The sequence below is a fragment of the Leucoraja erinacea genome, chromosome 36 (assembly GCF_028641065.1).
Source record: "Leucoraja erinacea ecotype New England chromosome 36, Leri_hhj_1, whole genome shotgun sequence".
Classification (NCBI taxonomy): Eukaryota; Metazoa; Chordata; class Chondrichthyes; order Rajiformes; family Rajidae; genus Leucoraja; species Leucoraja erinaceus.
In genome coordinates, this window is record NC_073412.1 from 5759175 (window position 1) to 5785204 (window position 26030).

The 26030-nt window shown below is 46.0% G+C and overlaps 1 protein-coding gene across 2 annotated transcripts in view; it reads left to right on the top strand.

Moving 5' to 3' along the window:
* The window catches only part of pstpip1a (proline-serine-threonine phosphatase interacting protein 1a), a 69050-nt gene that overhangs the window by 13455 nt on the left and 29565 nt on the right, over positions 1–26030 (top strand). For both annotated transcript variants that reach the window (XM_055662546.1, XM_055662545.1), the window contains exons 2-7: positions 2362–2462; positions 3702–3776; positions 16061–16095; positions 17521–17627; positions 22497–22559; positions 23278–23376. In XM_055662546.1, the coding sequence (XP_055518521.1) occupies positions 2362–2462; positions 3702–3776; positions 16061–16095; positions 17521–17627; positions 22497–22559; positions 23278–23376 (480 nt within the window). The remainder of the gene's footprint in view (positions 1–2361; positions 2463–3701; positions 3777–16060; positions 16096–17520; positions 17628–22496; positions 22560–23277; positions 23377–26030) is intronic.

The window sequence follows — 26030 nt, forward strand, 5'->3', positions numbered from 1 at the left end:
CCCACTTGGATGTCATTTGCGAGTAATTTACGCGACATCATTTGCGGGTCACAACGCACGACGCGCTCGTCGTGACACGCACGTGATGCGCGCATCGTGCACATTACACGTGTATGGTGCGCGGTGACATAGGCAGTGACACGTGGTCATGCCACAGCGCCCCAGAACTTTGGGATGTACAAAATCTGTGTGCTGTCAAAAAAAGGTGCATGGCTAGGCATGGTTTTTCTGGTGAGGACCCTTCTTTAGACTGATGAAGAAGTCTGGGGTGGGGGGGGGGGGGGGGGGGGGGGGGGGGGGGGTGGGTTTGGGGGGAAAGAAAGCTAGACAGGTCCCGACCTGAAACATCACCTATCCACGTTTTCCTGCGATCAACTGAGTCACTCCAGCACTTTGCGTTTCTTTCCTTGGTAAACCGGCATCTGCAGTTCCTTGTTTCTACACTCGGATATGAAATAAAACTCGCAAAGGCACTACTGCAAAAAAAGGCAGGTGCAGGAAAGATTGAGAAATGAATACTGATGACTCGGGGCCTGCCCGATGGCAACTCGAGTTCCTGTACAGTTTTTTAACTAAATTGGAGAACATTTTACATCCTTGCGTGACATATTATCTTTCTGGATCTCCACAGTCTGGTATAGGAAGGCCAGGATTCCCCTTTTACAATCGTCTCAAACTGTTTCTGCTTTCAGATCCTGAGGTTGTCCTCAATGGTTTAGTGGTCAGGTGAATGCATCAAGTGGTGAGCAGAGAGTCTACACGCAGTAACTCTGATCCCAGTCTCTCTAAACTCCTGCCAGTAACAGCGGACAAGTCATTACCCGTCCCTGATCTAGGAGGAAGGCACTTGCAAGCACCAGGCAAAGACTGGCAGGGAGGAGAGGTTCCACAGGCTCGGCTTGTATACACAGTGTTTCAAAGAGTGGGACCAGACAATGTATTTTGAGGGGTGTAATCTGAGTTCTTCCAGATGCTGGTTTACACCTAAGATAGAGACAAAATGCTGGAGTAACTCAGTGGGACAGGCAGCATCTCCGGATAGAAGGAATGGGTGACGTTTCGGGTCAGACTGAGAGTCAGGGGAGAGGGAGACACAGATGTGGAAGGGTGAGGTGTGAAAACAAGAGATCAAAGGGGACGAGGTTCAAGGAAAATGTGGAATAGATCATTAGAGCCATTGAGCATTGACTTCTCCAATTTCAGGTAGTCCCTGCTTTCTCCTTCTTTCCCCTCCCCTCCCCAGCTCTCCCACAGCCCATTGTCTCCGCCTCTTCCATTCTTCTTCTTCCCCCCCACAACAGTCTAAAGCAGGGTCTCGACCCGAAATGTCGCCTGTTTTCCTTAGCTCCATAGATGCTGCCTCACCCGCTGAGTTTCTCCAGCACTTTTGACCACATTAGACCCATTGAGGGGTCTTTACTGAGAATTAGAGAGAATGGTTCTCCCTGTAAAGAATAATCTACAAATGGGATAATTTGTTAAAAGAAAAATAAAGAGATGGTCATTCAAGATAGATGACTTTCATATATTTTCCGAGTTTTTGGAACCCTCTCAATGGATGGTGGTTGTAGAGTCCTGGAGTATTTTTAAGCCTTGGGTAGATGGGCTCATGTTGAGGTCAAAGGTGAACTGTGAGCAGGGGTGAAAGGTTACTGGGTTGAATGGTCACTAGAGATGGGCAGGAATATAGACTGGTTGTATGGACTGTGTGAGCAGGGGGCGAATGATGAACCTAGTTCATAATAGAAACATAGACAATAGGTGCAGGAGTAGGCCATTCGGCCCTTCGAGCCTGCACCGCCATTCGATATGATCATGGCTGATCATCCAACTCAGTATCCCATCCCTGCCTTCTCTCCATACCCCCTGATCCCTTTAGCCACAAGGGCCACATCTAACTCCCTCTTAAATATAGCCAATAAACTGGCCTCAACTACCTTCTGTGGCAGAGAATTCCACAGATTCACCACTCTCTGTGTAAAAAATAATTTTCTCATCTCAGTCCTAAAAGACTTCCCTCTTATCCTTAAACTGTGACTCCCTAGTTCTGGACTTCCCCAACAACGGGAATAATCTTCCTGCATCTAGCCTGTCCAACCCCTTTAAGAATTTTGTAAGTTTCTATAAGATCCCCCCTCAATCTTCTGAATTGCAGCGTGTACAAGCTGAGTCTATCCAGTCTTTCTTCATATGAAAGTCCTGACATCCCAGGAATGAGTCTGGTGAACCTTCTCTGTACTCCCTCTATGGCAAGCATCTCTTCTAGGGAGATGCTAACTGCATTTCGTGGTCTCTGTACTGTACACTGCACAATGGGAATAAAGTTGAATCTGAATCTGAATCTTGGTGTTCCGTTCACAGTGTCCAGAGTTCACCAGTTACGTTGGGCACGAGGTTTTACTGGAGCGGTTACGGGAAGGCCGAAAGATCTGCAAGGACATGGAGGAACTTCTGAAACTGAGGTAAGGTTCGACGGAGTTCCTTCTGAGGCAACTATTTTACGCATGAATGGGTCACCCACAACGTGGAAGGGAGACTTCCTCATAACTCGTCCATTTACGCATTGCAACTTTGTGAGGTTAAATGTTCTTCCTACTTTCTGACAGGGATCAAGTTGTGATTTCCGCAGCTCTGCTCTCCTTCCTGCACCTCTCCCTCTCGACTACTCTGCCCAGTTCTGTTGGACATCTCAAGTTGAGAATGAGCTTGAAATGTTCTCCAGTTAAATATATTGGGAAGATTGAGACCACCGATTTGGTCCCCAACGTAATCTCTCTTCCCCAGTCACTTCTTAACTCCATCCCTTTCCCTGGCTATCCTGTCTTTGTCCCATTCCTATTCTTCAGAGCAAGTTTCCAGTCACACTCCGCATCGTTTGATGTTTCTTACAGCACATCTCTGGCCCTCCCCCCCCCCCCCCCCCATTTTAGTCTCCCCCATGTAAGAGACACAACCTGCTATGGCCGTTGAATAATCCAATGTTAGAAGGGTCTCGACCCGAAACGTCACCCATTCCTTCTCTCCAGAGATGCTGCCTGTCCCGCTGAGTTACTCCAGCATTTTGCATCTAACTTCTGCCTTCGTCAACTCCTGGTTGAACATGGGACTGCGGGTTCAATACCTCCATCGTTGCTGACTGCTGCCCACTACCTAAAACTTGAGGGCACAGGCTTGAGGTGAGAGTGGAGAGATTTAAGAGAGACACCGGGAGGCACCTTATTCACTCGGAGGGTATTCCATATCTATAACGAGCTGCCAGAGACATCTACAGAGGCGAGTACAAATGGTACAAACCCCATCAGGTATATGGATGGGGACGGTTTAGAGGGCTTAAGGCCAAATCCAGGCCATTAAAACCTGCATCGCAGAGCAAGTATACAGTCACAGCCCGCTCGTTTGATGTTTCTTGCTACACATCTCCAACTCTCTGACCCACCCACCCCCCCTTTTAGTCTCCCCCATATAAGAGACACAAGACACAACCTACTATGGTGGTTGAAAAATCCAGTCTGAAGAAGGGTCTCGACCCGAAACGTCACCCATTCCTTCTCTCCAGAGATGCTGCCCGTTCCGCTGAGTTCCTCTGAGCTTTCTGGAGTAACTCTACCTTTGGTTTGAGCCAGCGTCTGGAGTTCCTCCCTACCCACTGTTATAACGGTTGATGGATGTGACTGAGAAACATGTTCTGCCTTTTTGCCCAGGGCAATGGCGGAAGAAAAGTACGGAAAGGAGTTGATGAATATTGCACGCAAGGCCGGGGGCCAAATGGAGCTAAAGTAAGTGTAACGGGCGCGCTTGAGCTGACGTGTCAAGTTGAGTTTACTGTCAAAGGCGTAAGTACAGTGAGGTACAGATACAATGACAATCTTGCAGCAACTTCACAGCCACAATAAACTAAACTAACACACTCTCGATTTCCTATGGAGCTTTTTAACGTACAAGGTTCCCAAAAAGAAAAAAACATTACAGATGCAGGAAGATTGTTCCCGATGTTAGGGAAGTCCAGGACAAGGGGTCACAGCTTAAGGATAAAGGGGAAATCCTTTAAAACCGAGATGAGAAGAACTTTTTTCACGCAGAGATTGATGAATCTCTGGAACTCTCTGCCACAGAGGGTAGTTGAGGCCAGTTCATTGGCTATATTTAAGAGGGAGTTAGATGGAGGCCCTTGTGGCTAAGGGGATCAGGGGGTATGGAGAGAAGGCAGGTACGGGATACTGAGTTGGATGATCAGCCATGATCATATTGAATGGCGGTGCAGGCTCGAAGGGCCGAATGGCCTACTCCTGCACCTAATTTCTATGTTTCTATTAGGTGGAAATTGCCCCCCTTAAAAATCGAATTGCCCCCCTGTGGGGCGTACGCCCCACAGGGGGGCAATTTGATTTTTAAGGGGGGCAATTTCCACCTAATGTTTTTTTCTTTTTTTTTACAATTTTTTAGTAATTTCTTGCTCAGAATAAATAACTGTCGTTTATTTATTTCATTCTTCTTTTTCATGGATGCCATGTTCTTTTGAAGCTTGTTTAAACCAAGGTATTGGCGTTTTAAGCTTCTTCAGCTGAAACGGAGTTCACTTTTTAAATGATAAGAATTATATATCACCACATGGGGGGGAGGGGGGGGGCATCAGGATTTTAGAGGTGATTAGGTGGGGCATGGCCAAAAAAAGTTTGGGAACCACTGGTCTAACTAATCTATGATGAGGAAGTGTTTGCAGTTTTTAAAATGAAGTGGATTTTATCTGGTTGCCACCCCACCATCTTTCTTTTTGAATGGTCCTGTGATGGTTCCTCCATCTACAGGTTCGATCCTGACCTCGGGTGCTGTCTGTGTGGAGTTTGCACGTTCCCTTATGATCACGTGGGTTTCCTTCCCGGGTGCTCCAGTTCCCTCCCACACTTCCTCATCGTAGATTAGGTTGAAATAACAATTAGATTTTGTAGGTTAAATAGCTCCAGAGGGAATCAAGTCAAGTCAAGTTTATTTGTCACATACACATACGAGATGTGCAGTGAAATCAAGAGTGTATTAGGCTTGGTTTAGATTATTGTCACATGTACTGAGGTACAGTGAAAAACTATGTTGGTGCGTGTTGATCCAGTCACCAGAAAGACTATACATGATTACAATCAAGCTGTCGACAGTGTACAGATACAGGATTAAGTGAATATGTTTAGTGCAAGGTAAAATCCGATGGAAGATAGCCTGAGGGTTTCCAGTGGGGTAGATAGCAAAGAACCTATAGCAGAACAAGATAGACCACTCCTGCTAAATGCAATGGGCTGACGTGTAGTACGCAACGGAGTGGAACGTGGGCATTTTTTTCATCCATTTCAGTAACCCGACCCGACCCGACTCGCAGTGTAATCAACGTTGCAGGGGAACAGTTTGTGTTAGTAAATTATAATTCTGAAAATGAGGAGAAGATTTTTACCAAAGAACTTTTATTTCTACGAGGATGTTTCCGTAACCGGCTTCCGTCTCCACACTAGGGTCTTTGCTCCGCTACGGGATCTTTGGTGCAGAGACGGAAGCCGGTTACGGAAATGGGGCCGAAAATTACCCACGAATCTGCCCATGACCGTACCACGTCTTTTTCGTCGAATGGACGATCTTGCTCGCTGTAGGATCTTTGGTAGATAGTAGATCTGGACCGCTCTCTAGTTGGTGAGAGGACGGTTCAGTTGCCTGATAACAGCTGGGAAGAAACGGTCCCTGAATCTGGAGGTGTGCGCTTTCCCACTTCTGTGCATCTTGCCTGATGGGAGAGGGGAGAAGAGGAAGTGCCCAGGGTGAGACTCAACCTTGATTATGCTCTGAGATTTCTTGAGGTCTTGGATAGAACTGTTGTCAAACAGTAATTCTCTTGTTTAAGAAGGAACTGCAGATGCTTGAAAATCGAAGGTAGACAAAAATGCTGGAGAAACTCAGCGGGTGCAGCAGCATCTATGGAGCGAAGGAAATAGGCAACGTTTCGTCCCGAAACGTTGCCTATTTCCTTCGCTCCATAGATGCTGCTGCACCCGCTGAGTTTCTCCAGTATTTTTGTCTACCAGCGAAGGACCTGTCCCATGAGCACGTGACTCCATGCGGCAAGCGCGATCTAACATGGTCGCTTGAGCCGTACGGACTCGCGGGGCCGGTCCCACTTCGATCACCGGAGCCGTAGGGAGTTGTGCGGAGCTGGTCAGGATATCGCGCGGGGCTCCGAAAAACTGACCGTGTTCAAAAATTCCGCGCGGCCCGTAGCTGCCTCGATGCCGCACGCACCGCCTCGACGGGCATACGCAGCGTCTTGATGCCTTACGCAGCGTCTTGTCGGCGTACGCCACGAGTAAACTTCCCGCGGACTTCGCTCGAACTTGACGTCACTCACTCGACCTCCGCGCGGCCCCCCGCTTCCGGTTTGGTCGCGCTTGCCGCATGCAGGTCGCATGCTCGTGGGGCAGGCCCTTAATTCTCTTGTCCTTGTAGGGACATTCTGTTCGGTCCATTATAATTGCAAAGGAACTGTTCTGGATTTCTGCTGAAAGTTGTAAAAATAATCCTCGACTTTTCTCAAAGTGCGTGGTTGGATGCTCAAATCTCTGGAGCATCCCTATTCCATTCCTTTCCCTTCAGCAAATATAGGTTTTGCTTAACGCGTTAATTAGCACTTTGCTTAAAAAAAGAATTGACTCATTTGCAGCAGAACACTTCTTAGCACAGCATGAATGTGTTCATTTCCTGCCTGTTAAAATAGCTTGCGGTTGTTACTGCAGCAAGATAGGAAATGATAGGGACTGATGAAAAAGTGCACTTGTTACACATCAAAGTTGTTTCAGCAGGATTTGGGCCACACTCTTGGTCAATGAAGACCATTCTTAATCTGTTCGAGACAACTTCAATCCTCCCTCAAGTCAAGTCAAGTCAAATTTATTTATATGGCACATTTAATAAACAACTCTCGATGGACGAGAATGTATACGGAATCTCTGTTTGACGATTTGTGGCAGAATAATGCGGATGTTGGCAGGGCTCGAGGGCTCGAGCTAAAGGGGGAGATTGGGCAGGCTAGGACTTAGATAGAGTTATACAGCGTGGAAACAGGCCTTTCAGCCCAACTTGTCCAACATGTCCCATCTGCCTGCGTTTGGCTCGCATCCCTCCAAACCTGTCCCGTCCATGTACCTGTCTAACCATCCAGTCCCTGCCTCAACTACCTCCTGTGGCAGCTCGTTCCATACACCCACCACCCCTTGTGTGACAAAGTTACCCCTCAGATCCCCATTAAATCTTTTCCCCTTCACCTTGAACCTATGTCCTCTGGTCCTCGATTCCCCTTCTCTAGGCAACTCCGTGCATCTACCCGATCTATATGATTTTATACACCTCTATATGACCCTCCTGCATTCCAAGGAATAGAGTCCCAGCCTACTCAACCTCTCCCTATAGCTCAGACCCTCGAGTTCTGGCAACATCCTCATAAATCTTCTCTGCACCCTTTCCAGCTTCATTCATTAGAGCGCAGGAGGTTGAAGGGTGAACTTATAGAGGTGTATAAAACCATGAAAGGAATAGCTGGGGTGATTCCACTATTGTTCCTAGGGAGAGGAATCGAGAACAAGAGGGTGTAGGATTAAGGGAAAGATTTAGGGGCAACTTTTTCCACACAGAGGACGGTGGTTATATAGAACAAACTGCAGAGGAAGTATTTGAAGATAGACACAAAAAGCTGGAGTAACTCAGCGGGTCAGGCAGCATTGTGGATAAATGTGAGGTTATCCATTTTGGTGGTAAAAACAGGAAAGCAGACTATTATCTAAATGGTGGCCGACTAGGAAAAGGGGAGATGCAGCGAGACCTGGGTGTCATGGTACACCAGTCATTGAAAGTAGGCATGCAGGTGCAGCAGGCAGTGAAGAAAGCGAATGGTATGTTAGCTTTCATAGCAAAAGGATTTGAGTATAGGAGCAGGGAGGTTCTACTGCAGTTGTACAGGGTCTTGGTGAGACCACACCTGGAGTATTGCGTACAGTTTTGGTCTCCAAATCTGAGGAAGGACATTATTGCCATAGAGGGAGTGCAGAGAAGGTTCACCAGACTGATTCCTGGGATGTCAGGACTATCTTATGAAGAAAGACTGGATAGACTTGGTTTATACTCTCTAGAATTTAGGAGATTGAGAGGGGATCTTATAGAAACTTACAAAATTCTTAAGGGGTTGGACAGGCTAGATGCAGGAAGATTGCTCCCGATGTTGGGGAAGTCCAGGACAAGGGGTCATAGCTTAAGGATAAGGGGGAAATCCTTTAAAACCGAGATGAGAAGAACTCTTCTGCCGCAGAGGGTAGTCAAGGCCAGTTCATTGGCTATATTTGAGAGGGAGTTAGATGTAGCCCTTGTGGCTAAGGGGATCAGAGGGTATGGAGAGAAGGCAGGTACGGGATACTGAGTTGGATGATCAGCCATGATCATATTGAATGGCGGTGCAGGCTCGAAGGGCCGAATGGCCTACTCTTGCACCTATTTTCTATGTTTCTATCTCTGGAGAGAAGGAGTGGGTGACGTTTCGAGTCAGAGTCTGAAGAAGGGTCTCGACCCGAAAGGTCACCCATTTCTTCTCTCCAGAGATGCTGCCTGTCCCGCTGAGTTACTCCAGCATTTTGTGTCTACCTTTGACTTAGAGCAGCATCTGCAGTTCTTTCCTACACATTATGTGCCTGGATATTGGACTGACACTGCATGTTCCTGCTACGCTTATTCAACGTGGCTTCAATTCGAGTCTCAGTGTAAGAATGCTGAACTGAGTGTACCGATCTCCAGAGAAATCACCACAAAAATCAAGATGGTTTGGTGGGTTTCAGGGAAAAAAACATTTCCACTTTCTTGGGACAATAAAACAAGTAAGATATACAGCATGGAAACAAGCCCTTTGGCCCAACTTCCATGCTGACCAAGATGCCCCATCTAAGCCAGTACCACCTATTTGGCCCATATCCCTCAAAAACCCCATACTTCTACCTTTCCAAGAGTCTTTTAAATGCTGTTATGGTACTGCCTCTACCGTTCCATAGCTCATTCCATATACCCATCAACCTTTGACTGAAAAACCTTGAAGAAGGGTTTTGGCCCGAAATGTTGCCTATTTCCTTCGCTCCATAGATGCTGCCTCACCCGCTGAGTTTCTCCAGCATTTTTGTCTACCTTCAGGTTCATATTAAATTTTGCATCTCTCACCTTAAACATTTGACCTGTTGTTTTGGAATCCCCTACCCTGCGTAAAAGACAATGCATTCACCCGATCTATTCCGCTCATGATTTTATACGGCTCTAGAAATCACCACGGCCTTCTGCGCTACAAGAAATAAAATGCTGGCCTGCACACCCTCTCCTTGTAGCTCATGCCCTCGAGTCCTGAACTAGAGGCACAAGGGACTGCAGATTGATTTATTTGGCTTTTGCATTTTTCCAAGTTTCACGGGTACCTGCCGTTAGCGCCACGAGTCGCTAAGTTGCGTCCACGAGTTCCGACGTTTCCGCTACGTTAATTGTACGTAGTTACGACGAGTTAAATTTGTTTTAAACTGGGGGTACCTCATGGGTCAACTCGCACAGTGAGACAGGGGTTTAATTGTGCTGGAGGAAATCCGCGGGTCTGGCAGCATCTGCGGAGGAAATGGACAGATAACGTTCTGGGTCTCGTCCCTTCCGACCTGTCCAATCCCTCCATAGATGCTGCCTGACCCGCTCAACATTCCAACATCTGCAGTTTAGTTTCGTTTAGAGATACAGCGCGGAAACAGGCCCTTCGGCCCACCGGGTCCGCGCCGACCAGCGATCCCCGCACATTAAGTCCAGAACAAGGGGGTCACAGTTTAAGGATAAGGGGGAAGTCTTTTAGGAACGAGATGAGAAAATCATTTTTCACACAGAGAGTGGTGAATCTGTGGAATTCTCTGCCACAGAAGGCAGTTGAGGCCACAGTTCATTGGCTACATTTAAGAGGGAGTTAGATGTGGCCCTTGTGGCTAAAGGGATCAGGGGGTGTGGAGAGAAGGCAGGGATGGGATACTGAGTTGGATGATCAGCTATGATCATATTGAATGTCGGTGCAGGCTCGAAGGGCCGAATGGCCTCTACTCCTGCACCTATTTTCTATGTTTCTATTAACACTACCCTACACACACTAGTGACAATTTACACTTACACCAAGCCAATTAACCTACAAACCTGCACGTCTTTGAAGTGTGGGAGGAAACCGAAGATCTCGGAGAAAACCCACGTGGTCACAGGGAGAACGTGCAAACTCTGTACAGACAGCAGCCGTAGTTGGGATGGAACCCGGGTCTCTGGCGCTGCAAGCGCTGACAGGCAGCAACTCTACCGCTGCGCCACCGTGCCGCACCATTTGTTGTTTGTTGTTTGTATTTAAAATCTAAAAAATTACAGGAATGGGGAGTAGAACAGCAAGGATGATAGGACAAAAAACAGGCGTGTTGCCGGACATATAGTCAGTGAGCGCAAGGCAACAAAATTATTAGTTCGTTGTCTCTAATGTTGTCTCTAATGCATTTCGTTGTCTCTGTACTGTACACTGACAATGACAATTAAATTGAATCTGAATCTGAATCTGATTAGTCTGAAGCAGTCTGAATACAGTCTGAAGAAGGGTTTCGGCCGGAAACGTTGCCCATTTCCTTCACTCCATAGATGCTGCTGCACCCGCTGAGTTTCTCCAGCATTTTTGTCTACCTTCGATTTTCCAGCATCTGCACAGTTCCTTCTTAAACACAAGTAACACATTTACTGTTTTGTTCAAATTCCAGCATCTGCTGTACCTTGTGGCTCCAGAAAATAATATACTGGTATCAGTTTTCAAAATACATGAAATCATTTATATTCTAAGAAGTATGCAGAGCAAATTTGCGTTAGTGGAAAAACACTGCACTCTAAAATGTATTTACATCGAAAATAATTATCAGCACGTCTACAAACCCCCTTTGATGCGTTCAATGGAAATATTGTTGTTACTAAATTTGAATTTCGATACCTCACTATTTCCAACTAGTTGTGGTTTATGTAAATCGATGTTGGTATATTATTGGTAGATGTACTGAGATGCTATTTTAAAAATACTTGTTTTGCACGCAGTTCAGGCAAATCATCTCAAACCGTGAGGGTAGTCTTGTCACACGTGAGGGCAGCAGGTAGTGCAAATAGTGAACCTCTCCCTTGGGAAGGAATTAGTTGTGGCTTCAGGCGGTGGGGTGGGGTACATACCCCAGTCTGCATCGATGTTGATGAAGTGAAGATGGTTGAGATTATGTATGTCGAACTCTTTGGGAAATTTACCAAAGATAGACACAAAATGCTGGAGTAACTCAGCGGGACAGGCAGCATCTCTGGAGAGAAGGAGTTGGTGATGTTTCGGGTCAAGACCCTTCTTCAAAAATTCAGACCCGTCTGAAGGAGGGTAGCGACCCGAAACGTCACCCATTCCTTCCCCCCCCCCCTCCCAGAGATGCTGTCCTGTCCCGCTGAGTTACTCCAACATTTTGTGTCTATCTTCAGTTTAAGCCAGCATCTGCAGTTCCTTCCTACACACCATGTAAATCGACCAAGATTGTGTCGTGGTCTAACGGCATTGAAGTTACGGGCGAGATAGCATGAGAAAGAAGACCGAGGGAACTTGGCTTGTCTATAGCAACTCCTGCCACTTTCTACAGGTGTGGGTCAGAACACATCCAGGATACATCGCAACTTGGTTTGGCTCTGCTCAGCCCAAGATTGCAAGAAAATCGCAGAGATTGTGGATACTGCCCGGTCCATCACATAAACCCGCCTTCCCCATTGACTCCATCTACACTCTGCGCTGCCTCGGGAAAGCAGCCAACATAATCCAGTGCCTTTCTCACCCGGTCGACTTAGTAGTTGATAACCAAAGCCAAACACAAAATGGAGTAACTCAGCGGGTCAGACATCATCTCGGGAGAAAAGGAATAGGTGACGTTTTGGGTTGAGACCCTTCTTCAGATAATCTTTTGGTGTTTAGGGCAAAGGTCTCCCTTGGTTAATAATAAATTTCAGGATTTCATCTGGAGCTGCTCTCTGTTCTTGTCCCCCACTGAGGTTTTGGAAGCCACTGAACGAGTAACAACAGGAAAACCATAAACATCAGAAATGAGGAACCAGTGCATAGAGTGACTCTGCGCTTGCAGTTTCAGAATGACACTGCTTGTGTGTTTTACAAGAAAAATGTTAAATGGACACCAGTGATCCATTCCTGGCATTAAGCAGAAAGTGTAATTAACACTTACAACCAAGGTTCGACTGCAACTAACGGCGTGTACTAATGCTTCAGTCTTTAGGAAGAGTTTATGAGAAAACCATGTTTCACACAGAGAGTGGTGAATCTCTGGAACTCTCTGCCACAGAAGGTAGTTGAGGCCACAGTTCATTGGCTATATTCAAGAGTGAGTTAGATGTGGCCCTTGTGGCTAAAGGGATCGGGGGGTATGGAGAGGAGGCAGGTACAGGATACTGAGTTGGATGATCAGCCATGATCGTATTGAATGGCGGTGCAGGCTCGAAGGGCCGAATGGCCTCTACTCCTGCACCTATTGTCTATGTTTCTATGTCTATGTTTATTGAGCAGAATTGAAAGTGGTAAATTGTGATATGCTGGAGTAACTCAGCGGGTGAGGGGCCAGTCCCACATAGCCACCATGCACCATGCGCGCGTAATGCACGCCACGTGCATGTCATGACACGCGCGTCGTGACGCGTAAATGATGTAGCGTAAATGACGTGCAAATAACACCCAAGTGGGACAGGCCCTTTAGGCGGCATCCCTGGTAGAGCTGTTGCCCCACTGCATCGGAGACCCAGGTTCAATCCTGATTACAGGTGCTGCCTTTGTGGAGTTTCTATGTTTCTACGTTCTCCCTGTGACCGCATGGTCTCCTCCCACATTCCAAAGACGTGCACATATGTAGGATCCATTGGCTTCTGTAAATTGCCCCTTGTGTGTAAGGTGCGAAAGTGGAATAACATAGACCTAGTGTTGGGGTGATCGATGGTCAGCATGGACTCGGTGGGCCGAAGGGCCTGTTTCCATGCTGTATCTCTAAAACTAAAACTAAAAACTAAAGTGAATGGGTGACGTTTTGTGTCGGGAATATCAGAAATGACACCTATCTATGTTCTCCAGAGATGCTGCCTGGTCCGCTGAGTTACTCCAGCATTTGCCGTCTTTCTTTCTTTCTTTCAATACTTTAGAACAGTGGTTGTATAAACACTTTGCACTGCATCTAAATTAGAAACTTTCAGTCATTGGAGAATAACGTGAGAGGAATCCACACGCTTCTGATCTCTCCCTTGTACAACAGCTATGACCGCCCATTGCAGATTCAATATCAAGTGGGGCATGTAGACAGGACCTACCCCACCCCCACTACTGAAGGAGATTTCCAACACTGGAACGATAACTCTGTTGATAGGAAAGAACTGCAATAGACAATAGACAATAGGTGCAGGAGTAGGCCATTCGGCCCTTCGAGCCAGCACCGCCATTCAATGTGATCATGGCTGATCATCCCCAATCAGTACCCGTTCCTGCCTTCTCCCCATATCCCCTGACTCTGCTATCTTTAAGAGCCCTATCCTGCTCTCTCTTGAAAGCATCCAGAGAACCTGCCTCCACCGCCCTCCACCGCAGAGAATTCCACAGACTCACCACTCTCTGTGAGAAAAAGTGTTTCCTCGTCTCCGTTCTAAATGGCTTGCCCCTTATTCTTAAACTGTGTGTGTGTGGCCCCTGGTTCTGGACTCCCCCAACATCGGGAACATGTTTCCTGCAGATGCTGGTTTAAATGGAAGGTAGACACAAAATGCTGGAGCAACTCAGTGGGACAGGCAGCATCTCTGAAGAGGAGGAAGGGGTGACGTTTCGGGCCGAGACCCTTCCTCAGACAGATCTGCAGTTCTTTGTAAACTTTGGACTGGAATTTGGCGGAGAAGTGCGGACTCAAAACTTGCCATCATGTTTACAGAACTCCATTTATCTCTCAACGCTACCTCAGCTAGGACCGGCCTCGCTCCCCTCTTCTCCCCTCTCTCATCAGGCAAGAGGTACAGGTTTGAAAACGCCCTCATTCAGATTGAGATTGAAGGATAGTTTATTCTATCCCTCAATATAGCAATATACTCCTCTATCCCTTCTTTTTTTCTTTTTTTAATATATTATTTTATTAGAAGTAAGCACAGTCATATGGCACCAAAGTGCCTAGTATATATTTTCATAATACATTTTATGTACGACTTCTTTTTTTTTTGTTACATTGAAAACAGATGAGAATAAGAAAAAGAAGTTCGATAGTAAAGGATAGAAAGATGTGAAATATATAGTGTGTGAAGAATGAAAACGAGAAAATGAAGAAAGTTGAGAGAGAAAATAGAGAAAAGAAAATAAAATAAAAAAGAAATGGAGATCATTATTTATAATCTTGACCAACCCTCGTCCAGTCCTGAAACAGTTAGTTTTTACAATTGTGTTACACCATATGATTCCAAACAAACGACGAATGGAGACCAACTCGTTATGAATTGGTCTGATTTATCCATTAGGAGGAATCGCATTTCCTCAAGATGAGCGGTGTCCAGTATTGCGTACAGTTTTGGTCTCCAAATCTGAGGAAGGACATTATTGCCATAGAGGGAGTGCAGAGAAGGTTCACCAGACTGATTCCTGGGATGTCAGGACTGTCTTATGAAGAAAGACTGGATAGACTTGGTTTATACTCTCTAGAATTTAGGAGATTGAGAGGGGATCTTAGGAAACTTACAAAATTCTTAAGGGGTTGGACAGGCTAGATGCAGGAAGATTGTTCCCGATGTTAGGGAAGTCCAGGACAAGGGGTCACAGCTTAAGGATAAGGGGGAAATCCTTTAAAACCGAGATGAGAATAACTTTTTTCACACAGAGTAGTGAATCTCTGGAACTCTCTGCCACAGAGGGTAGTTGAGGCCAGTTCATTGGCTATATTTAAGAGGGAGTTAGATGTGGCCCTTGTGGCTAAGGGGATCAGGGGGTATGGAGAGAAGGCAGGTACGGGATACTGAGTTGGATAATCAGCCATGATCATATTGAATGGCGGTGCAGGCTCGAAGGGCCGAATGGCCTACTCCTGCACCTAATTTCTATGTTTCTATGTTTCTATACTTGCAATCCCTTCTTATAGCTATAATCTGGCAACCAAACCATCCTCTGACGGGCTGGAGTGCAGTCCCGACTTCCCATCTACTTCACGGGAGACCTTCGGACTATCTTCAATTGGACTTTATCTTGCACTGAATCTTATTCCCTTAATCCCGGATCTCCAGTTTTTTATGTCTATCTTCGGTTTAAACCAGCATCTGCAGGAAACATGTTCCCAATGTTGGGGGAGTCCAGAACCAGGGGCCACAGTTCCTTCCTACACATTCAGTCCACTGCGGACGGCTGGATTGTAATCATGTATATCATGACTGGATAGAACGCGGCAAAAAGCTTTTCACTGTACCTCGCGAAACGTGACGATGATAAACTAAACTAAACTAAGAACGTTATCACGCAAATGAAGTGCAATAGAAACATAGAAATTAGGTGCAGGAGTAGGCCATTCGGCCCTTCGAGCCTGCACCGCCATTCAATATGATCATGGCTGATCATCCAAATCAGTATCCCGTACCTGCCTTCTCTCCATACCCCCTGATCCCCTTAGCCAGAAGGGCCACATCTAACTCCCTCTTAAATATAGCCAATGAACTATGGCCTCAACTACCCTCTGTGGCAGAGAGTTCCAGAGATTCACCACTCTCTGTGTGAAAAAAGTTCTTCTCATCTCGGTTTTAAAGGATTTCCCCCTTATCCTTAAGTGATGTTTCTTATCCCAATGATGTTTCATCTCTTGCTCCAACCCATTGCAAAGGGAGGGGAGTGTGACTGTAATATTAATGGTTCTGTTATTAGGCAGAGACATAAAGGACTTCCTCGCTAGCTGCATACTAATGAAGTCTGCTCTCTCCTTGATTTCAGTACCCTACGACTGGCCTTTGACAGCCTAAAGCAACGTAAGTAGCAACAGTTTCTGACAATTACCAATGGTACGTTGAAGGAGTGTTCCCAGTGTTAATGTCTTTTCAACAGCAAATTCCAAAGTTTAAAACAAACTTGAATCAGTGTGTGGCAGCATGCAACACAACCCTGTACTTTCCAGAACTGTTTTTGTTCTCGGGTCATTCAGCTCGGAAGCAAGTCCTTTGGCCACCAAATGTCTGCTATCAATCACCCATGCACACAAATCCTATTTCATTCTACCCACATTCTCAGCAATTCCCTTCCCCTGACTCTCAGTCTGAAGAAGGGTCTCGACCCGAAACGCAATCTATTCCTGCTCTCCAGAGATGCTGCCTGACCCGCTGAGGTTACTCCAGCTTTTTGTGTCTATCACCTCTCTACCATGGTGTGTACACACTAGAGGCCAGTAAATCTACTGCCGACACGTCTTTGGGATGTGGGAGGAAACCAGAGCACCTGGAGGAACCTCACACCATCACAGGCCAACCTCGGGCACTTACTGTTGGAGTTTGCAAGTTCTCCCAGTGTCATTGTGGATAACCCCCCCCCCCCCCCCCCACCTACAGTTCGATGTCATCTCACTGATCAGGGCCCACAGCTTGCTTGATCTTCATCAATGAAAGGCAGCTGCTTGTATTGGGCAACATGTTGGGGCCCTATTACTGTATCATAAGACAATAGACAATAGGTGCAGGAGTAGAGGCCATTGGGCCCTTTGAGCCAGCACCGCCATTCAAAGTGATCATGGCTGATCATCCCCAATCAGTACCCCGTTCCTGCCTTCTCCCCATATCCCCTGACTCTGCTATCTTTAAGAGCCCTATCTAGCTCTCTCACCTTGCACATCTATGTAAGGATGTACGGGTTGGGACGTGAATTAACCACTAAGTTTTCCCCTGTGCGTAGATGACAATCTGGGGACAGTCGATGAATAAGTGGAGGGAGTAAAGGGATTAAAGTGGAACTAATGTAAATGGGAGTTTGATGGGTGGCTTGGATACTGGTGAACTGATAGGTCTGTTTCCGTGCTATATGACTCAACGACTGTAGTTTAGAGACACAGTGCGGAAACAGGCCCTTTGGCCCACTGAGTCCGCACCGCCCAGCGATCCCCGCACACTAACACAACCCTACACACACACTAGGGACAATTTTACATTGCCTACAAGTCTGTACGCCTTTGCAGTGCGGGAGGAAACCGAAGATCTCAGAGAAAACCCATCCAGGTGACGGGGAGAACGTACAAACTCCGTACAGATTGAACCCGGGTCTCTGGTGCCGTGAGGCGGTGGTTCTACCGCTGCGCCACCGTGCCGCCCCTAAGTATTTTGATGGGGGGTAAACCGTGTCACTATGGGTGAAGAATACAAGGGTGGATTTAATGATTCTTGCTTTGATAGCACCTTTGGTTATTTCAGAGCTGGAAAATATCGGAAACCTACACATTCAGCTGGGGGCTGAGCTAAAGGAGGAGGCCAGGCGACTGGAGGAATTCCGAGAGAGGCAGAAGGAGACACGGAAGAAGGTAAAAAATGATGGTAGAGTCATAGAGTGATACAGTGCGGAAACAGGCCCTTTGGCCCAACTTGCCCATGCAGGCCAACATGTCCCAGCTACACTAGTCCCAACTGTCCGCGTTTGGCCCATATCCCTCCAAACCTGTCCTATCCATGTACCTGTTGTTCAAGAAGGGACTGCAGATGCTGGAAAATCGAAGGTACACAAAAATGCTGGAGAAACTCAGCGGGTGCAGCAGCATCTATGGAGCGAAGGAAATAGGCAACGTTTCGTCCCGAAACCCTTCGGGTTTCGACCCGAAACGTTGCCTATTTCCTTTGGGTTTCGTCCCGAAACGTTGCCTATTTCCTTCGCTCCATAGATGCTGCTGCACCCGCTGAGTTTCTCCAGCTTTTTTGTGTACCAGCCTTCGAATCCTCTTCCCCAACTTGTTCCTATCCAATTCAGCCTCCTTGAGAACATGACTTCAACATTTCTCAGTGAGTTTAAGTTGTCTGGCTGGTCTTTCTCCTCCATGTCTGGAACTCTGGAACTCTCTGCCACAGAGGGTAGTTGAGGCCAGTTCATTGGCTATATTTAAGAGGGAGTTAGATGTGGCCCTTGTGGCTAAGGGGATCAGGGGGTATGGAGAGAAGGCAGGTACGGGATACCGAGTTGGATGATCAGCCATGATCATATTGAATGGCGGTGCAGGCTCGAAGGGCCGAATGGCCTACTCCTGCACCTAATTTCTATGTTTCTATGTGCTCCTTCAAGCACCAAGCTATCTCGTCGTCTAAATTAATCTTCCATTCCGGCACTTTGTTGCTTCGCACTTCCAGCTACTAAGCTCATCACTTGTGACATCATTTCAGATAACCACTGCTCGGCCTTTTTCTTGAACCCATTAAATATCTTCTTCGTGACTTCATCCCACTTGGTATGACGTCTGCGTTCTCCCCAAGACAGCACTGAACACAGCAGTACATTCTGTTTCTTGCCAACCTCCTGGTAGAGGTTCCATAGTTGGCTCGTATACGATCTGTTCTGATTCCATTCGTTTTTTCTGTGTATCAATGACTCTGGTCACCTGCAACCATAATTCATGTCTCTCTTTCTCAGTTTCCCTCAGACAGGCAGCAAGTGAAATATCTGTTTCTTCAAGTTGGCTGGGTCCTTCTTCACCACCACATGGCTCTTCTGGCATAGCTCTGCCCTCATCTTCATCTTTGTTCATGATTTAAAAGAGGTCTTGGCAGATTGCCAAATCTTTAAATTAGTCGAAAAAGTCTCTGCTTCTAAGTGGCTTTGTTATTATCAACAATTTCTTCCAAAACTAAGACATACCGATAATGTAGAGAACCTCTCTCTAATTCCAGGTGCAAAATAAATGATGCTAATTCAAATGGAATGTGCTTTATCATAAGACTGGATAGACTCGGCTTGTACTCGCTAGAATTTAGAAAATTGAGGGGGGATCTTATAGAAACTTACAAAATTCTTAAGGGGTTGGACAGGCTAGATGCAGGAAGATTGTTCCCGATGTTGGGGAAGTCCAGAACAAGGGGTCACACAGTTTAAGGATAAGGGGGAAATCTTTTAGGACTGAGATGAGGAAAACATTTTTCACACAGAGAGTGGTGAATCTCTGGAATTCTCTGCCACAGAAGGTAGTTGAGGCCACACAGTTCATTGGCTATATTTAAGAGGGAGTTAGATGTGGCCCTTGTGGCTAAAGGGATCAGGGGGTATGGAGAGAAGGCAGGGATGGGATACTGAGTTGGATGATCAGCCATGATCATATATCGAATGGCGGTGCAGGCTGGAAGGGCCGAATGGGGTTAGCACCTATTTTCTATGTTTCTATGTCTATGTTTCTAAGAGATTCAAACCAATCCAAGGTTGGTCGGCCTTTCCCAGACACGCTGGAGAAAACAGTTTCTTGAGCTCTGCAATAGAATTCTTTTAATTAAAACCGTGATTTTAATTCAAAAGGTAATAATCGATTCGTACTCACAAATCCAGTGATACGTCTTCAGATGCGTTCCGATGCTGATGATAGACCTCAAGGCTCTTCCTGGCCGAGATCTTCTTCAGTTCCACGATTGGAACCAATCTTCTTTGGCTGCGCCTTTCCGAGGTCTTAGCCTTCGCGCTTCGATCTTCTGTCCCTATCTCACGGACTGGTATTTACCCCCCTGCCGGAGGTATCCTTCGACGTAATGTAGCGGCAGATTTTTCAAATCTTTCAGGAAATTAACTAGCTAGCCACTAATTGGGTGAGACGGGATAAGGGGGATATCTTTGGTACGCATGCAAGCTGCCTCAGAGACCTTCAGAATGGAATAGAATAGAATAGTTTCTTTATTGTCATTGTAACATGAACCATGTACAACGAAATTTAAAAATGTCAGCCAGTCAGTGCACCATTCAAACATTTCTAAAAGCTAACGATACATACAAGGTAAAATATTAAAAGATAAACAACTAAAATAAATATCATGAAAATAGCACGCATAAACACCCAACCCTCCATCCTTCTGTCGATTTCACAGTGTACCACAGTCCCTTAGTATGTATCGCCCCTGCGTTCCTTGGCGGCTACATTTAGTGCTTTTATAGCAGTGGGGTAAAAACTGTTTTTTAGTCTGTTCGTCCTTGTCCTTGTAGATCTGTACCGTCTGCCTGACGGCAACAGTTCAAACAGGGAGTGTCCGGGGTGGGAAATGTCCTTTATGATACTCTGGGATTTTTTGGTGCAGCGGGAACTGTGTAAGTCCTCCAAGGTAAGGAGAGGGCAGCCGACAATCCTCTGGGCGTTGTCAATGGCCCTCTGGAGCGCTTTCCACTGAGCCGCTGTGCAGCTGGTGTACCACACGCATACACAGTATGTTAGTATGCTCTCAATGGAGCACCGATAAAAGGACAGCAGCAGTCTCTGAGTGATGTTATTCTTCCTGAGCACCCTCAGGAAGTGCAGTCTCTGCTGGACCTTTTTCAGAGCGTCTCCTTTCATAAAGCTTCAGCACACAGTCTTTTAATGAATATTTTCTTTATTGTAGCTATAAAACAGTAAGGTACATCCAAGGTTTTTCCCGACTTGTTCCGGCAATCTTCTTCGAACTCCAGCTCATTACTTCAGATACTAGAAAACTCCTCGTGTCTCCATGCTTCACATGATCTTGGCATGTGGCTCGACATGCTCGACATGTGGCTTGACATGACCTCCCTCTTCACTCCAAAACAAATCTAACCAACTAAACTACCACGCAAGCAGTTAAGCTGCATAAAGCCACGTATTAAATCCCACCCACATTATAACAGGCAGTCTAAAATTTAAAGGAACATGACATCCACAATGACATGGAAAACAGGTCAAATGGCCACTACAGCATCCCAGGAGAACTGAAGGGTCTCGACACGAAACGTCACTCAAGACAAGAGACATTTATTGGCGCATACACCAATTGGTACAGTGAAATTTGTGGTCACCAAGTTCAAGTTCAAGAGAGTTTATTGTCATGTGTCCCTGATAGGACAATGAAATTCTTGCTTTGCTTCAGCACAACAGAACATAGTAGGCATTGACTACAAAACAGATCAGTGTGTCCATATACCATATATATTATTGCCATAGAGGGAGTGCAGAGAAGGTTCACCAGACTGATTCCTGGGATGTCAGGACTGCCTTATGAAGAAAGACTGGATAGACTTGGTTTATACTCTCTAGAATTTAGGAGATTGAGAGGGGATCTTATAGAAACTTACAAAATTCTTAAGGGGTTGGACAGGCTAGATGCAGGAAGATTGTTCCCGATGTTGGGGAAGTCCAGGACAAGGGGTTACAGCTTAAGGATAAGGGGGAAATCCTTTAAAACCGAGATGAGAAGAACTTTTTTCACACAGAGAGTGGTGAATCTCTGGAACTCTCTGCCACAGAGGGTAGTCGAGGCCACAGTTCATTGGCTATATTTAAGAGGGAGTTAGATGTGGCCCTTGTGGCTAAGGGGATCAGAGGGTATGGAGAGAAGGCAGGTACGGGATACTGAGTTGGATGATCAGCCATGATCATATTGAATGGCGGTGCAGGCTCGAAGGGCCGAATGGCCTACTCCTGCACCTAATTTCTATGTTTCTATGTTTCTAAAATATACACATGAATACACACATGATAGTAAATAAACTGATAGTGCAATAATAATAATAATAATAATAATAATAATATCTTTTATTGTCATTGCACATAAGCGCAACGAGATTTTGTTTGCAGTTTCCATCCGATGTCATAACATAAATAACTAATAACATTTAGATTTAGATACCCCGAGAACATGGATTGTGAAAAGAACAGTGAAATAGTCAAAACAGTTCAAACAAACTGTTAACCATAATAGATAATGGGCTATTAATATTCAGTTTTGTCCGAGCCAAGTTTAATAGCCTGATGGCTGTGGGGAAGTAGCTATTCCTGAACCTGGACGTTGCAGTCTTCAGGCTCCTGTACCTTCTACCTGAACGTAGCAGGGAGATGAGTGTGTGGCCATACAGCCATACGAATAAAAAAGAGCACAGAACACGATAGTCTTTAACATAGACATCCCCACACGGTGGAATCAAAGTTTCCCACTGTGAGGGAAGGCACCAAAGTTCAGTCATCCTTCTCTTTGATGTTCACCCATTCCTTCTCTCCAGAGATGCTGCCTGTCCCACTGAGTTACTCCAGCGTACCATGCCTATATCCCAGGAGAACATGTGCAGGTGACACGTTCACCACAAACATTCCAGTGCTGTCCAATATTAAAATAATCACTTGATCTGCATTTCATCAATTAATTCAATTTGTGTGGTCTATTGGTAAACGGGTGCATTTGTAACAGAAGCGCATCTATTCCAACAGTTTGAAAATTGCATGGAACGTGTGCAGAAGAGCAAAGTAACGTTATACAAGAAGACTATAGAGGTAAGCTAGAACTGCAAGACTATTGGTAAAAACGCAATCTGTCGCTGATCACTTAAAGGGCCTGTCCCACTTGCGCGATCTTTACAGGCGACTGCCGGCACCCGTGAAAGGTCGACGAAAATTTCAACATGTTGAAAATTCAGATGTTGTCCAGAAAGATGCTACGACTCTTTGGAAACGTCTCACGACTGTATGGTTGTAAGAGGTCTCCTATGGTTGTGAGAGGTCTCCTATGGTTGTGAGAGGTCTCCTATGGTTGTGAGAGGTCGGTTGTGAGAGGTCTCCAAAGAGTTCTTTCTGGTCACCGCTGAATTTTCAACGTGTTGAGATTTTGACCACGTGGGTTTTCTCCAGGTCCACCAGTTTTCCCCCTACATCCTAAAGACATACGGGTTTGTAGTTTAATTGGTCTCTAAATTGCCCCGTGTGTAAGGAGTGCAGGAGGAAGTGGGCCAACATACAACTAGTGTTATTGGGATTTGGAGCAAAGGTCCGTTCACCTTTAGTAAGGTGGTGAGGCTGTACAAGCCTGTACCTCAGCCAATATATCTCTAGAGTCTCCTGTTCTTACACCCCGCTCCAGGCTGAGCCTTTTGGGAAGTTAAATTCTGGTATTAATATTGAACATCAAACAATGAAGAGCGTGGCAATCTCTGCGCTGTGTGTACAGCAGACATTCTGATGCTTCGTTTCCTGATTTGTTTTGTTCCTTTTCCAGTCAAAGAAATACTACGAGCAGAAGTGCAGAGAGGCCGACGAGGCAGAGCAAAGTTCGGACCGTGCAAATGCCGCAGGAAACCCGAAGCAAGTTGAAAAGGTACGAGGCGCTGTGGACTAATGTCCTTAATTAGAAGGTATAGGAGCCTGAAAACTGTAAATTGCGTGCAGTTTTGGTCTCCAAATCTGAGGAAGGACATTATTGCCATAGAGGGAGTGCAGAGAAGGTTCACCAGACTGATTCCTGGGATGTCAGGACTGTCTTATGAAGAAAGACTGGATAGACTTGGTTTATACTCTCTAGAATTTAGAAAATTGAGAGGGGATCTTATAGAAACTTACAAAATTCTTAAGGGGTTGGACAGGCTAGATGCAGGAAGATTGTTCCCGATGTTAGGGAAGTCCAGGACAAGGGGTCACAGCTTAAGGATAAAGGGGAAATCCTTTAAAACCGAGATGAGGAGAACTTTTTTCACACAGAGAGTGGTGAATCTCTGGAACTCTCTGCCACAGAGGGTAGTTGAGGCCACAGTTCATTGGCTATATTTAAGAGGGAGTTAGATGTGGCCCTTGTGGCTAAGGGGATCAGGGGGTATGGAGAGAAGGCAGGTACGGGATACTGAGTTGGATGATCAGCCATGATCATATTGAATGGCGGTGCAGGCTCGAAGGGCCGAATCGCCTACTCCTGCACCTAATTTCTATGTTTCTATGTAAAGGGCCTGTCGACTTTTTCAGCGACTGCCGATGTCATTGACCGACATATCAGGGCCGCCAAAAGATTTTGAACATTTCAAAATCCAGCGGCAACCAAAAAATATTGCGACACTTGAGGAGACACCGTGCGCCAATACGTCGTTAAGCTGCAACTTTTACGGTGACCTGATACATCCGTCAATGATGCCGGCAGTCGCCAAAAAAACTCGCCAAGTGGGACAGGCCCTTAACATCCAGGTTCAGGAAAAGCTTCTTGACCACAACCACCAGGCTATTAAACACTACAACCTCCAGATCATCTCCAAACGACATTGACTTGGGGTCATTGCTTTTTGTATTTGCACTATTTATTGTTTGTTATATAAAACATTGAATAGAATGCCTTTTATTGTCATTCAAACAGCTTGGTTTGAACAACATTTCATTTACTACAGTCTACAAAAAAACAAAAAACACACACTTAACACAATTTACATAAACATCCACCACAGTGGAACTCCAACACCTCCTCACTGTGATGGAAGGCAAAGTCTTATCTCCACATATATCCCCAACATCCTATTCCCTCTTGGTTATTAATATATATCTTTTTTCAATTTTCAGCACGTGAATGTCCTGCTAAAATGTCCTTTGTGTTTTTCACTTTGATCGTGTGATTTCATCCTGTTGCGATGCACCCCATTTAGATGCAACTGGATATTTTATCTGTGCTTTGGCCCAAAGTGCTGTTGTCTCTTGAGTATCAGCAACTTTCACTGTTTGTGCACAAGCCCTGATTTCTCTTCCTGGAGAGAGAGAGAGAGAGAGGCTGTAACCAAACAGCGAAGTGCGTTATTTCTGCGGATGTGGGCGTGTGTTCTGTAGCAGGCCGCGGTCTTTTCTGAGCACGTCTTTTGAGCCGTTAAGGCAAAAGGAAAATCTGTCCAGGCTGCGGATTGGAAACAAACCAAGAAGCACTGGAAACACTCAGCAGGTCAGGCAGCATCTGTGGATGGAGAAAATAGCTAACGTTTATAGCCCGCATTGTCGGAATGATAAAAAGCAGAAAGGAGGTTAGTTTGCAGTGGGCGATGGATATATGGAACGAAGGGAAAATATGTCTGATAGGGTGAGATGAAGTGCAGAAGAGGTTTACCATGATCCCTGTAGGCAGGAACTGCAGATGCTGGTTTGCACTGAAGATAGATACAAAGTGCTAGAGTAACTCAGCGGGACAGGCAGCATCTCTGGATAGAAGGAATGGGTGACGTTTCGGGTCGAGATCCTTCTTCAGTCTTAACACTATCCGACACCCATTAGGGCCAATTTACACTTATACCAAGCCAATTAACCTACAAACCTGTACGCCTTTGGAGTGTGGGAGGAAACTGAAGATCTCGCAGAAAACCCACGCAGGTGATGGGGAGAGTGTACAAACTCCGTACAGACAGCGCCCGTAGTTGGGATCGAACCCCGGGTCTCTGGCGCTGCGAACGCTGTAAGGCAGCAACTCTACCGCTGCGCCACCGTGCCTCCCATTTAGATGAGATTAGTTGAACTTGGCATCATTGTGGACAGAAGGAGCTGATCCTGTGTTGTGCTGCTCTATTCCCCATGTCATAATGGGGACTTAATTATCTGAACAGATGCTGCCTGATCTGCTGAGCGTTTCCAAGATTTCCTGTATTACTGACTCTCAAAATGGGTTCTTTGATCTGCCAAAGATTGCTGTGATATCGACACGCACGCACTTTAGCAGCCTTCAGCAGCAGACCCAAGAATAGAACTGTACATTTCTCAAGTCTTCAAGCACTCGGGCCTCAGGTAGCTCTATTCGTGCATCCGGCATATATTGGCTTTCTCAAACCACTCGGCCATTAGTAGGCCCAGCGAATTTGCATCTTTCATCGCTATGTGTTACCGCATTTGGTTAAAATCAACTGAAATACACCGAAAGTAAACGTCTTAAGGAGTTGAAAGCACGGTTTGTCCATGGACCTAAATTCGGAGCAATGTCACGCAGTGGAACACTGTGTCTTCACCCCTCTCAAGCACTTG